Source organism: Ovis canadensis, chromosome 7 (genome assembly GCF_042477335.2).
Source record: "Ovis canadensis isolate MfBH-ARS-UI-01 breed Bighorn chromosome 7, ARS-UI_OviCan_v2, whole genome shotgun sequence".
NCBI classification, from domain to species: domain Eukaryota; kingdom Metazoa; phylum Chordata; class Mammalia; order Artiodactyla; family Bovidae; genus Ovis; species Ovis canadensis.
In genome coordinates this window covers 97,297,283-97,312,498 of record NC_091251.1, presented here as the reverse complement: position 1 = coordinate 97,312,498, position 15,216 = coordinate 97,297,283, and the positions used below count along the sequence as shown (strand labels likewise).

Sequence of the window (15,216 nt, the reverse complement as noted above, 5' to 3'; positions counted from 1 at the left end):
AAGGGACAGAATGAAATAAAAAATATTCCATGCAAATGGAAATCAAGAGAAAGCTAGAGCAATACTCATATCAGACAAAATAGACTTTAAAATAAAGAATATTATAAGATACAAAGAAGGACACTACATAATGATCAAGGGATATATAAAAATTATACATATGTGTGTGTGTGTGTATATATATATATATATATGTATACACACTCAACATAGAAGCACCCAAATATATAAGGCAAATGCTAACAGCCATACAAGGAGAGATCAACAGTAACACAATAATAGTAGGGACTTATAAGCTGGTTCTTTGAAAAGATAAGCAATATTGATAAACCTTTAGCTAGATTCATCACAAAAAAAGGGAAAGAACACAAAATCATAAATTAAAAATAAAAGAGAAGTTATAACTGACACCACATAAATACAAAGTTTCATAAGGAGACTACTATAAAAAACTATATGCCAATAAATGGACAACATTGAAGAAATGGACAAATTCTTAGTGCTCGGAGCCAGCATGGGGAACCCCACCCGTGGCAAAGGTCATGAGGAAGGGGCCTGACATGCAAAGGTGGAATCAGGCCTCAGGGGTCCTCCTTGGACTTTCTCAAGCATCTACCCCCAAAAGACCAGAATCTGCCTGTCTTACTGCATTATACTTTTCACTCACTCTTCTGACATTAACAGGGGCTATCCCCGACCACCTTTCTCTGGAAAAAGTTAACTTAGAGCTCCAGTTTACAGTCTCCTGCATTTAAAAGGAGTGTCTCAAATCAAACCCCCTCTGTTAGCATTCTAGCTTGCTTGGCAGGTCTATCCAGACTCTTGCAGCTACGCATGTGGTTATTCGCAGCCTCCCAACTGTGAGAGGCATGGGAAGCCTAAAACATAGAGCCTTTCAAAGAGTTAAAAGTTATTAGAGTAGTGCTGGTGTAAGATTTCACTGTTGAGCCAATGCTTGTTGCTAAGTTCCCATATCTCTTATCCACTGTACACCTGGGAGTGCATTAGTTAACATAGTTTATGTAAAAAAAAAAAAAGTGTAGCCTTGAATTTAACCACATCAGATCTTTGAGCTAATTGGTTCTTTCTTGTAACTCACTGCACCTTTACTCTGTGAAAAATGTAACTCTGTTTAGCATTTTCTGAGGCTGACATAGATTAAAAATATAAAGAAAAACCATTTTGAGGGAAAATCAGTTTTCTGGTTGAGCAGACTTTATCAAAAGAGGGTCATAAAACGTTCACAGGCTTCCAGGGCCAGAAGATAATGTACACAACATCATTTGTGGGAAAGGTATGCAGAAAAAATCCTGGTCTTGATAAGGGCAAAACTGCTAGAATGTTTGGGCTGACTCTGTATGACCTTGCATCTCTCATTTCCCTCTATGTATAAGGCAAGGTATAAAAGTACCTTTTGAAAAATAAAGTAATTGGGCCTCACTCACCAAAGAAGCTTGGTCACCCCATGTTTTTTCTTTTTTTCTATCTTTCTTTCTCTCTCTCACTTTCTTTTTCAGGCTGATCCCTTAGAGCATGGAGACTCCCTGCGTTCACTTATCTGCCTGGGTTTCTAAGACCTGAACTGGAAGGCGTTCTGTATCTTCACTCCCTCGGGAGACCGGGAGGGCACCTGTGGCCTCCACGAACAGGGCAAACTCCTTGTCTCAGAGGTTTATTGGCTTTCTATGTAAACCAAGGAATATCAGCCTCTTTCTCTCCTCTATTTTCTTATCTACAACATTCTTTCCTTATCTCTCTCTAGACCCTGGCACTTAGAAAGACACAACCTTCTAAAACTGCACCAGGAAGAAGTAGAAAATATGAACAGACCAATTGCAAGTACTGAAATTAAAACAGTGACTTAAAAACTCCCAACAGGGACTTCCCTGGTGATCCAGTGGTTAAAATCTGCCTTCCAATGTAAGAGGGATGTGGGTTTGATCCCTGGGCAAAGAACTAAAATCCCACATGCTGGGTGGCCAAACAAATAAACAAAAAATGTAAAAACAACAATGCAGTACACCCAGTTAGACTTGAATTTCAGGAAAATAATTTTTTATTGTAAAAATGCCCCAAATCCAGATACATCAGGTCTCCTCTTTCACATTTCTAGTTGAAGTACACACCTGGACACATCTGCTTCTTACCATACCTGATGTTAATTTCCATTCAGGTGAAAAAAGGAGCCAGGTTAGCAGATGAAGGATTGGTTGGGGAATGATTCACATAGTAAGACTCATGTAAACATCCTTCCATACCTTCATTCAGTCACCCATTTAACAACTGTCAGGTTGGAGTACCTACTCCAGGCTATGATTTCTCCTACTGCTGAGGAAATGTATAGGTAAATAAACATAAATCCCTGCTCTCAGGGAGTTCCTAGTTTGTGGGGAAACAGGCCTGGAAATGACTTTTCCTGTCTGATTCTTTGTGACCCCATGGACTGTATAGCCCACCAGGCTCCTCCATCCATGGAATTTTCCAGGCAAGAGTACTGGAGTGGATTGCCATTTCCTTCTCCAAAGATGTACTAAGGACAGCACAATAAACGGTCACCTAATACTGCTTCACAGCAGACATACTGGGATGAGACTTGGTGGGTCAGTAGGCATGTTGCCAGGTGACTTGACAGGGGAAGGAATGGTTTCCTAGGTAAACTTAAAGGAACAGGGAAGACTCTGTGGCACAGCTGGCTCTTCTGCTTAACCCTAAATGATGACTTTACATATACATTCGGGATCTGGAAACAGTAAGATACACAGAAACCTCAGGTCTCTTGTCTCACATGCTCAGCTCCAGTACACCCTGGACACATGTGCATCATACCATAGGTGATGACTAGCAGCACAAAGCTGAAGTTTTTGAAGAGTTGGATGATGGAACTTAAGTACGAAGCATCAGTAGACGCCAAGGTATAACTCAGGCACTGGGCCCTGCTGGGGGGATGTTTAGGCTTCTCTTTGAACACTGAAAGGAAAGAAACAGAGATCATTGCAAGTCCTCTGGTCCTACTCCTGCAGAGCTGCCACATGGATAAGCCCTGACTCCCTCATCTGAGAAGGGGCTCAGACTTCAAAAGGAAATATTAATTCTTTGATTAAACCCTCTAGAGTCTCCTCTCTTGAAGCTGCATCTCACTGCCTGTGGCTGAAGGGCTGGTCCTTTGATTACTTTTTCTTAATGACCTTTGGACAGCTGCGATCATTGGACTTTCCAGGCAGTGCTCAAGGATAAAGGAGTCCTGTAATAAATGGCAATACCAAAGGGCAGAGCACTGAAAAATCCCATAGTAACCAGTGGACAGAAAGGAAGTGAGAGCTGAGGCTCTGGGATTAGTGGGCCCGGATGAGGACTCAGCCCCAGAGTACCTCCCGGGGAAAGGGCTGGGCTGCCCATGCTGAGCACAGAGCCTGGCACCTGCTGCCAATAAACACTCCCTGAGTAAGGGAATAGGGGCTGCTCCTATTGCAGAGACCTTGAGTCCCTCCCTAGTTTCTCAGAGTGTGAATCAGACATCTGCCTCCTGAGAAACCAGAGGATTAACACACACTCCTGCAGGACTGGGGCTCTGATAGGAAGGACCGGGGAGGGACAGTGGGGAAACCATTCTCCTTATGTTCTAGTTTCAGTACAGCTGGTACAGTCCATTTCACTGCACTGACTGCTGTTCAGTTCTCTGGGGGCCAGATCAGTTTAACCAGCTGTCTGCTTAAATTGGTGAGGCACCATCTTTACCCCCAGACTCCATAAGAACACTTGTGAAAGGTCAGGAGACTGTCTCCATTTAGAGGAAGGTCTGAAAATGAGGTTTAATCTCTTGAAGATCAAATGATTCCCCTGCTCAAACAACCCTCCAGCCCAGACTACAGGGCCCTGCTTCTTCCTTCTCTGGAAATAGTCTCGAACAACTTACCACCTTTGGGAACCTCTCATCCATTATCTGGCCTGTTCACCTCCCTTTCTATTTTGTGTATGTGCTGTGCTTAGTCATGTCTGACTCTTTGCAGTCCCCTGGACTACAGCCCACCAGGCTTCTCTGTCCATGGGGATTCTCCAGGCAAAAATACTGGAGTGGGTAGCCTATCCCTTCTCCAGGGGATCTTCCCAGCCCAGGAATTGAACCAGGGTTTCCTGCATTGCAGGCAGATTCTTGACCAGCTGAGCTAACAAATTGGTCCCACGTTTTCTATTAGTGGAAAGAAATCAAGGAAAGAAGTGTTTTGTTTTTTAATATCTGTAATGGCAGGGTTTGCTCAGGGACTTGCCAACTGCAAACCACAATTCAGATAAGATTTTTCAGTTCTTTTTACTCAACTACTCTGTGTGATTAATAGTAAAATGTCACACTGTAGAAATGTCCTACCTTCAGATCTCAACTGCAAAGGCCCTCATTTGCTACAAACACAAGGATTTACAACTAGGTACATTACAGTTTGAAACTTCAGTTCTGGCTGACATTGTTCTCAGCCACAGCTTCACAGCTTCCTACCTTTCCAGGAACAACAAGGAACTCCATCCAAGAGATCCTGTGAGCTTTTAAAAGCCATCAGGCAGCCCCTCCTCAGCTTGGACCCGGGGAGGGAATGACAGTGAGAACAGCTGGATGAGGTCCCTGATCATAAAACTGTTTGACTCTGGAGGTGAGGCCGGTGGGAAGGAAGGAAAACTTTGTGTGTGGTGGAATTTTCAGATATTAAGAGACAGCTGGTTAATCTTTAAAGACAAATGACTCACTGCACTCTTTCTGAATTTATCACAGCCTGTGTGATATCACTCAGATGATAAAAGAGGATATAAATCATATTAACCAAATATCTCAATGTTTAGATATATATTCACATAAAATTAATAGTAGTTATTTGAGGTTTCTGGTTGGGATTAGCTGGTACAATGGTGATCCTTTTCTTTATGCTTTTTTTGTATTTTCTAGATTTTTCCATAATAAGCCTATCTTATATACATTTTTAAAAAGTATTTTAAAAATGTGGTCCCCAGGTATTTTCAGGTGAATGTATGAGAGGACTAGTGTTTGTAGGTCAATTCTGTTTTGTTCCAGAACTTTAGGGTATGGAGTTAAACAATTTAGGCTTGAATCCAATCTCTGCCACTTACTATCTGATCTTGAATAGAGATCACTCTCCTCAGGTATCAGTTTCCTCTTAGTTAAGTGAACTGATAGTGGTACCCCCTCCATAGGGCACTTGAAGAGTCAGTGAGATCAGGCACACTCAGCATAGGACCTGTGACATCATAAATGCTCACAGGGTTTCACCAAGGAAATCAGCAGGCTGCCCATTAATTCTGATGAGGTCACACTAGGAAACTGGTGAGTTACAGCTAAACTTTACTGAGCAGCTAACAGAGTACACAGGGCCGGCTAGCACTGTATGAGCAGCAACTACTCGGGCTATAAGGCTTGAAGACCATTAGAAGCCCAGCCTCCAGTTTCTGTAGATACATTTTATAGAATACATGATACCTAGAATGGTGTTCTAGGGTCATGTTCATAAGGAGGTCCTCACCCAAGTCAGCAGGACCCCCCTCCGTCCCCACCGACCCCTTAAATCTGCTAATGACCTTACCGATGATGACAAGGATGAAAAGCAGGGTGGCCACACCTGCTGTTATGTAGAACATGATGCTGATGTGGTAGGCAAGCTCATCAGGGTTGTAGATGTTGGGTACTGAGACAGCAGGGACCAAGAACCCAAGGGCATTTCCAAGCTATAGAAGACAGAGAGAATCAAGAGTAGTATAAGTGTCCAAGAGGTGACAGTACACACTTAACACACTCCTAATAAGAATCATAATCCCCAACTTTCGTTCTTTCTTAGAACACCAACAGGGATTGTTTTCCCTCTTAAGACACTGCAGAGATCTTTCTTTTGCTTCACAATTCAACTCACGTACATTTATGACAGCCCTCAGTATCAATCCTATTGAAAAAATTATAGTTGGAGTTCTCAATGCAAGCTGGCCCTTCTCTAGCTGCAAACTACTGAACAATGTTCCTATACTCCCATCTCTAAGGTAGAATGAAATCATGCCATTTGCAGCAACACTGATGGACCTAGAGATTCTCATACTGAGTGAAATAAGTTAGACAGAGAAAAACAAATATCATTATGATATCTCTTAAATGTGGAATGCTCAAAATCCTTCAAGCTAGGCTCAGCAGTACAAGAACCAAGAACTTCCAGATGTACAAGCTGGGTTTCGAAGAGGCAGAGGATTCAGACATCACATTGTCAACATTCATTGGATCAGGCAGAAAACATGGGAGTTTCAGAAAAAAAATCTTCTTTTGCTTCATTGACTATATGAAAACCTTTGACTGTGTGGATCGCAACAAACTGTGGAAAATTCTTAAACAGATAGGAGTACCAGACCACTTTACCTGTCTCCTGAGAATTCTGTATCTGGGTCAAGAATCCAACAGTTAGGTCATTACAGAGAACAACTGACTGGCTCAAAATTGGGAAAGTAGTATGACAAAGCAGTATCCCTGCTTATTTAACTTATATGCAGAGTTGCTGTTGTTTAGTTGCTAAGTCTTGTCCAACTCTTTGCAACACCCTGGACTGTAGCCTGTCAGTCTCTTCTCTCCATGGGATTCTCCAGGCAAGAATACTGGAGTGGGTTGCCATTTCCTTCTCCAGGGGAACTTTACATCCCATGGATCGAACCCATGTCTCCTGCATTGCAGGCAGATTCTTTACTACTGAGTCACCTGGGAAACCCATATGCAGATTTCATCATGTGAAATGCTGAGTTGGATGAATCACAAGCTGGAATCAAGAATGCTGGGAGAAATAGCAACAACCTCAGATATGCAGATGATGCCATTCTAATGGCAGAAAGTGAAGAGGAACTACTAAAAATCTCTTTATGATGGTGAAAGTGGAGAATGAAAAAGCTGGCTTGATACTCAACATTCAAAAAACTAAGATGCCCACTTTCATCACTACTATTCAACATAGTTTTGGAAGTTTTGGCCATAGCAATCAGAGCAGAAAAAGAAATAAAAGGAATCCAAATTGGAAAAGAAGAAGTAAAACTCTCACTGTTTGCAGATGACATGATCCTCTACATAAAAAACCCTAAAGACTCCACCAGAAAATTACTAGAGCTAATCAATGAATATAGTAAAGTTGCAGGATATAAAATCAACACACAGAAATCCCTTGCATTCCTATACACCAATAATGAGAAAATAGAAAGAGAAATTAAGGAAACAATTTCATTCACCATTGCAACAAAAAGAAATAAAATACTAGGAATATATCTACCTAAAGAAACTAAAGACCTATATATAGAAAACTATAAAACGCTGGTGAAAGAAATCAAAGAGGACACTAATAGATGGAGAAATATACCATGCTCATGGATCAGAAGAATCAGTATAGTGAAAATGAGTATACTACCCAAAGCAATCTACAGATTCAATGCACTCCCTATCAAGCTACCAACGGTATTTTTCACAGAGCTAAAACAAATAATTTCAAAATTTGTATGGAAATACAAAAAAACCTCGAATAGCCAAAGCAATCTTGAGAAAGAAGAATGGAACTGGAGGAATCAACCTGCCTGACTTCAGGCTCTACTACAAAGCAAAGTCATCAAGACAGTATGGTACTGGCACAAAGACAGAAATATAGATCAATGGAACAAAATAGAAAGCTCAGAGATAAATCCATGCACCTATGGACACCCTGTCTTTGACAAAGGAGGCAAGAATATACAATGGAGAAAAGACAATTTCTTTAACAAGTGGTGCTGGGAAAACTGGTCAACCACTTGTAAAAGAATGAAACTAGAACACTTTCTAACACCATACACAAAAATAAACTCAAAATGGATTAAAGATCTAAACGTAAGACCAGAAACTATAAAACTCCTAGAGGAGAATATAGGCAAAACACTCTCCAACATACCTCACAGCAGGATCCTCTATGACCCACCTCCCAGAATACTGGAAATAAAAGCAAAAATAAACAAATGGGACCTAATTAAAATTAAAAGCTTCTGCACAACAAAGGAAACTATAAGCAAGGTGAAAAGACAGCCTTCTAAATGAGAGAAAATAATAGCAAATGAAGCAACTGACAAACAACTAATCTCAAAAATATACAAGCAACTCCTGCAGCTCAATTCCAGAAAAATAAATGACCCAATCAAAAAATGGGCCAAAGAACTAAATAGACATTTCTCCAAAGAAGACACACAGATGGCTAACAAACACATGAAAAGATGCTCAACATCACTCGTTATCAGAGAAATACAAATCAAAACCACAACAAGGTACCAATTCATACCAGTCAGAATGGCTGCGATCCAAAAGTCTACAAGCAATAATTGCTGGAGAGGGTGTGGAGTAAACGGAACCCTCTTACACTGTTGGTGGGAATGCAAACTAGTACAGCCACTTTTGAGAACAGTGTGGAGATTCCTTAAAAAACTGGAAATAGAACTGCCTTATGACCCAGCAATCCCACTGCTGGGCATACACACTGAGGAAATGAGAATTGAAAGAGACACATGTACCCCAATGTTCATCGCAGCATTGTTTATAATAGCCAGCACATGGAAGCAACCTAGATGTCCATCAGCAGATGAATGGATAAGAAAGCTGTGGTATATATACACAATGGAGTATTACTCAGCCATTAAAAAGAATACATCTGAATCAGTTCTAATGAGGTGGATGAAACTGGAGCCGATTATACAGAGTGAAGTAAGCTAGAAAGAAAAACACCAATATAGTATACTAACGCGTATATATGGAATTTAGAATGATGGTAACAATAACCCTGTATGTGAGACAGCAAAAGAGACACAGATGTATAGAACAGTCTTTTGGACTCTGTGGGAGAGGGAGAGGGTGGGATGATTTGGGGGAATGGCATGGAAACATGTATAATATCATATATAAAACAAATTGCCAGTCCAGGTTCGATACAGGATCCTTGGGGCTGGATGCCCTGGAGGGATGTTATGGGGAGGGAGGTGGGAGGGGGGTTCAGGATGGGGAACATGTGTACGCCCGTGGCGAATTCATGTTGATGTGTGGCAGAACCAATACAATATTGTAAAGTAATTAGCCTCCAATTAAAATAAATAAATTTAAAAAAAACCCTAAGATCATTTCATCTGGTCTCATCAATTCATGACAAACAGAAGGGGAAAAAGTAGAAGCAGTGACAGATTTTCTTTTTCTTGGGCTCCAAAACCACTGCATACTCTGATTGCAGCCATGAAATTAAAAGATGCTTGCTCCTTGAAAAAAAAAAAAAGCTCTGACAAACCTAGATGGTGTATTAAAAAGCAGAGACATCATTTTACCAACAAAGATCCATATTTTCAAACTGTGTTTTTTACAGTAGTCATGTACAGATGTGAGATTTGGACCAGAAAGAAGGCTGAGCACCAAAGAATTGACGTTTTCAAATTGTGGTGTTGAAGAAAACTCTTAAGAGTCCCTTGGACAGCAAGGAGATTAAACCAGTCAATCCTAAAGGAAATCAGTCCTGAATATTCATTGAAAGGACAATGCTGAAGCCAAAGATCCAATACTTTGACCACCTGACTGGAAGAACCAACTCATTAAAAAGATCCTGACGCTGGGAAAGATAGAAGGCAAAAGCAGAAGACGGTGGCAGAGGATGAGATGGTTTGATAGTATCACCATCTCAACGGACATGAATTTGAGCAAACTTTGGGAGATAATGGAGATCAGAGGAGGCTGGCATGCTGAAGTCCATGAGGTCACAAAGAGTCAGACATGACTTAGAGGCTAAACAACAACAATATGTGGAATCTACAAAAAGAGTAAAAAATGAACTTATTTACAAAACAGAAAGAGAGTTACAGGTGTAGAAAACAAATTTATGATCACCAGGACATAAGGAAGGGGTGTGGAGGGATAAATTGAGAGATTGTGATTAACATATATATACCATTATATATAAAATAGATTGCTAATAAGGACCTACAATAACACTAAGAGATGGGAATACTAGACCACCTGACTTGCCTCTTGAGAAACCTGTATGCAGGTCCGGAAGCAACAGTTAGAACTGGACATAGAACAATAGACTGGTTCCAAATAGAAAAAGGAGTACGTCAAGGCTGTATATTGTCACCCTGCTTGTTTAACTAATATGTAGAGTACATCATGAGAAACGCTGGGCTGGAGGAAGCACAAGCTGGAATTAAGATTACTGGGAGAAATATTAATAACCTCAGATATGCAGATGAAACCACCCTTGTGGTAGAAAGTGAAGAAGAACTAAAAAGCCTCTTGAGGAGAGTGAAAAAGTTGGCTTAAAGCTCAACCAACATTCAGAAAATGAAGATCATGGCATCTGGTCCCATCACATCATAGCAAATAGATGGGGAAACAGTGGCTGACTTTATTTTGGGGGGCTCCAAAATCACTGCAGATGGCGATTGCAGCCATGAAATTAAAAGAAAGATGCTTACTCCTTGGAAGGAACGTTATGACCAATGTAGACAGCATATTAGAAAGCAGAGACATTACTTTGTTAACAAAGGTCTGTCTAGTCAAGGCTATGGTTTTTCCAGTAGTCATGTATGGATGTGAGAGTTGGATTATAAAGAAAGCTGAGCACAGAAGAATTGTTGCTTTTGAACTGTGGTATTGGAGAAGACTCTTGAGAGTCCCTAGGACTGCAAGAAGATCCAATCAGTCCATCTTAAAGGAGATCATTCCTGGGTGTCCACTGGAAGGACTGATGTTGAAGCTGAAACTCCAATACTTTGGCCACATGATGCAAAGAGCTGACTCATTTGAAAAGACCCTGATGCTGGGAAAGATTGAGGGTGGGAGGAGAAGGGGACAACAGAGGATGAGATGGTTGGATGGCATCACCGACTCGATGGACTTGAGTTTGGTAAACTCTGGGAGTTGGTGATGGACAGGGAGGCCTGGCGTGCTGCGGTTCATGGGGTCACAAAGAGTCGGATACGACTGAGCGACTGAACTGAACTGAACTCATAACACTTACTGTATAAAACTTTACTCAATACTCTATAATGGCTTATTTTGGAAAATAATTTTTAAAGGGTAGATATATGTATATTGATAATGGATTCACTTTGCTGTACACCTGGGGCTAACACAACATTGCAAATCAACTATACTCCTATAAAAAAAAATATTTTTAAGTACCATTAGGTAAAACATAAATTTGGTGTGCTCTGCTGTGTCAGGTTTGCAGAAAGGAATGGGGTGTTGGAAGACACAGGATCGGGGAGAGGGGAGGGCAAGGGTGAGCAAACCTCCATCAAGTTTTCTATTATTTTGAATGTGGCTTTTTCCTGGTTGGGCATATGTTGGGTTGCTGACTTTGAAAAACTCCTATAAGAAAGCTATTTTAGCCACTTTCTAGTTTGTTTCATGTATCTGTGGGAGGGACAAGGGTGTGGAGCTTCCTGGTCCACAATCTACTAAGGGACAGGCTGGGTGGGAAGGTCAAGGAAACTGAAGATGTAGACTTGATTCCATAGAATTGTCAGGCCCTCAGGAATGCCTGCCAAGGCAAGATGGCCAAGACAGAAGTCAGGCCAGGCTACCAGAGCCTCCTCCCCTGCAGTGCACTGAGCTGCAGGTCAAAGAAACAGGATTAGAAGCTTCTGCTGTGGTTTCACCTCACAGGCCTGCAGGGCCTCTACCACCCTGCCCCACACTCCCCAGGGTTCCAGGATATTTTCAGAACCTCAAGTGAATCAGAATTATGAGCCCCACCCAAGCCCACCCTCCCATCTCACTCTGGAGAGTGACTGAGATCCCAGCTCCTCCACCTGGGAACTGGACCCACCTACAGCAGCAAAGACAAGCCAGACCTTACAGGAAGCCGGCTCCAGGCAGGAGGGCGCCTCCCCAGGGCACCGGGCCCCTCTCTCCTGGTGAGTTCACGTCTGATAACAAACCTCGCCTGGGAAGCCAGGTGGAAACACAGGTGCCTGGCCTCTTCCCTAGAGGATCTGATTCGGAAGTCCAGGTGAGGGCCCAGGCATCTGTAGTCTGTCCTGGACCCACAGGTGAGGTAAATGGGCACCACTTGAGGGAGCACTGGTCTAGTTTCCTTCCTGGAGTGGCCAGCCTCTGAACTCACCCACCTGCCTGTATCTTTGGTGAGCACTTTGCATGAAGGAGAAACCAGAACTGGCATTCAGTTCCTCTTTACCTTCCCTAGAAGTCTCATCCTAGAAGTCTTATATAACCCACAATTTCAAACATTTAAAATAACAGTAATTATAGTAAATTTTTGAGTTTTATCAGCACATGAAAAAAGAGTTTGTAAGCTAGACTCAAAAGACAAATATTACTTGATTTTAGTTATATGCATTATCTAGAACAGACAAATTCATAGAAAGTAGAAGAGCTTACTAGAGGCAGGAGGAGGGGGAAAGGACAGGTTGTTATTTAACCGGTACAGAGTTGTTGGGGATGAAGAAAAACAGTTTTGGGTACATATATTGGTAATTCTTATACAACCTTGTGAAACTAATGCCATTGAATTGTGTACACGTATGACTGGGTAAAATTATAAATGTGTCTATTTCAACACAATTTAAAAAATCAGGTTCATAACATGCCCACCTTTCTGGCCCATAAACTCACAGAGATGCAAAGAATTTAAGATTCTCCTTTCAGAATGAAGGAAAAACAAAGGCTTTCCAGGACTTTCATGGTTTGTAGGTCTTAGAAATCAGAGCAACAGTCCTACTCCATCCCCCTGCACTCAACTCTAACCTCCAGGGAAGGAGGTGGGCCCCAAGCTCTGCTCCCATTGTCCTGGCCTCAGCTGTGTATAAGGAAGGTGAGAGCAACACCGGGGCCAGCAGGGCCCCGACTGCTTTCCACGGGATATGGGAGATACTGCGCTTGGGGAAAGCTGGTTGGATGGGCAAAAAACATCTGCCAAACTCTAAGACACAGAATAGTCTGACATGCAGGGACTGCTCCCCAAGAAAGAACAGCAGCACAGAATTCACAGGCTCAAGCTGGTGAAGTAAGCTGAGGAATGAGATCATAAAGACGGCAACAGCAGGCTTTCTGCCTGCAGAGGAGATACCGTGGGTGACAGGAAAGGCCCATCCTTCTGTCTCCCCACTTTTCTCACACAGTCACTCAGCCACATTTAATCAGACTCATCCACACTTCACCTAGGGTCGCAAACACTGTTGCAGTCAGCAAACACAGCTTTCACACAGTGAGGCTGTTCGGTACAATGAACACTCAGTCCCCAGTGAACACCCACTCCTCCACCCACCTGATTGCCAAGGACAGCTATGGAGCAGGCTGTTGACACCTCATCATCTCCGAACCAGACGGAAGCAATGGGGGAGGGCATACCCAGGATGAAGACCTGGGCCACAGAGCAGATGACCTGGCCCAGCATGGTGACTGGGAAGAGATGTGGCTGCAGGCTGCCCAGCTTCACCCAGGCCCCCAGGCAGTTGAGAGCGGAGCCAGTGAGGGCAATGGTTCGCAGGCTGAACTTTTCCGAGAGCCAGGCCACTGGCAGGAGCAGAGGGATGTAGACCAGCATGTAGCACATGGACAGCCAGTCGATGGCAAAGGAACTGACCCCGTAGAAGTTCATGAAGATGTTATTGATGGCGGCATACTGGATCCACTGGAAGGCGTTGCACATGGAGTAGCAGCTGAACACCAGGACCACCGCCCACCGGCGCTTGCTCACCTTGATCATGAACTCTCTGTCCGAGACTCTAAACAGGGTGTAGCCATGGGCTTCTGCCTCGAGTGGGGACATCTGAGAAGGGGTGCCATCATGCTCCTGTTGGTTGGGATCTTCATCCTCCATGACTCCAACCTCTACCGGAGCCCTGAGCATGTGCTAGGGACTCCAGCAGTCTTAAGAGACAGTGCTTTGACTGGTTGTCTGAAGCCCTCAGGCCACTTACCCACCTGTCCCAGAGTCCCAGAATAAAGGGAGGCCTGAGCTGACTGAAGAGCCTAGAGTGGGGCTCCCTGTGCTCCCCTCCCAGTTACTGCTCCCACTCGGCCTTTATGTCCTCTGTCCCGGACTGCTAGGCCCTCGGCTGGTGGAAAATGCCTCGAGCCAGTCCTGGCAACCTACCAAGGCTTTCTGGCCAGTTCAGCCCATAAAAAACAGTTATCTGCTTGCACAAGAATTTTGCAGGACTCTGATAGCTCTGGGGCAGGCATTGGGGCCTGGCTCCACCTCACTCCCCCACCCTAATTCCCAACCCTTTTTGCTAGACTTTCAATATAAAGAGAAATTTATAGATTTCCCAGGCTGGTTGTGCTCTTGGGATAAAGTGAGTTATAGAAAACTTGTCTCCTATTTGCTTTCCCCCCAGACCTGGTCTTTTGTTAGGGAACTCAGAGTTGCAGCTGATTGGCAGGGTTCTTCTTTCCTTTGGATTCCCAGTGGCCTTCTACACGCGGGGACCTGAGTGGAGGGGAGAGGGGAGTTCTGAGATGCTGAAGACCCAGTGTCAGTTGAGTGAACTGCCTAGCCCAGCACACACTGTTAAGTGGGCTCTGCAGCCAGGTAGCCCTAGACTGCCCCCCTGCTGGTCTGCAGCCCGTCCCAGGAGGTAAACCCTCAAGCCAAAGCCTGGAACAGTCATTTATTTCAGCCCTGAGGAGAGATTAGAGGCCAGATCCTCCCTGGTTTCAAACACCAGCCCAGCTGCCCCTAGGTGTGTTCTGTAAATTAAGATTCTCCACATCTCCATGTCTCAGTTTTTTGGAAAATCTGTGAAGCAGGGATGATGAGATAATGGTACCTACCTCACAGTATTGTTTGGAGGCTTGAGTGGGTTAAGATTTGAAAGCACTTGGAAAATTCCTGGCAGGTAGTAAGCATTCCAGGAGTGTCAGGTATCCTAACAATGAAAAACACACAAATGTTTCTATTGTGCTAAATCTGTGTACTATACTCGCTCATGTAAGCATCACAAGAATTCTGTGATGGAAGTGCTATCACTAGTGTGCGTTTTTTAGATTCGAAACCTGAGACACGAAGAAGGGAAGTCACTTCTCACTTGAGGTCTCAGCTGATGTAAGGAGGCATAATTCTCCTGCAAGTGTGTATCCGTTCATGATACATGCCAGCTATTCAGGCACAGTCTGGGGAGAGCCGTGTTGGCATCGCCTTGGGTTTATTACAAAGGCAGAAGCCCAGCTTCACCCCAACC

At 43.3% G+C, this 15,216-nt stretch overlaps 1 protein-coding gene across 5 annotated transcripts in view; it reads right to left on the bottom strand.

The window, feature by feature from the left end:
* The window catches only part of LOC138443917 (choline/ethanolamine transporter FLVCR2-like), a 34,491-nt gene extending 20,351 nt beyond the window's left edge, over window positions 1-14,140 (bottom strand). For 2 of the 5 annotated variants that reach the window (XR_011258363.1, XM_069597125.1), the window contains exons 1-3: window positions 13,299-14,108; window positions 5,583-5,724; window positions 2,827-2,967 (exon numbers count right to left, since the gene is read on the bottom strand). Coding sequence is in view for 3 of the 5 variants with exons in the window: in XM_069597125.1 (XP_069453226.1) it covers window positions 2,827-2,967; window positions 5,583-5,724; window positions 13,299-13,883 (868 nt within the window). In the remaining 2 variants the exon portion in view is untranslated. Of the gene's footprint in view, window positions 1-2,826; window positions 2,968-5,582; window positions 5,725-13,298 lie in introns of all 5 variants that reach the window. The other 3 variants (XR_011258364.1, XM_069597126.1, XM_069597124.1) reach the window with 2 other exon arrangements.
* Between the last annotated feature and the right edge of the window lie 1,076 nt (window positions 14,141-15,216).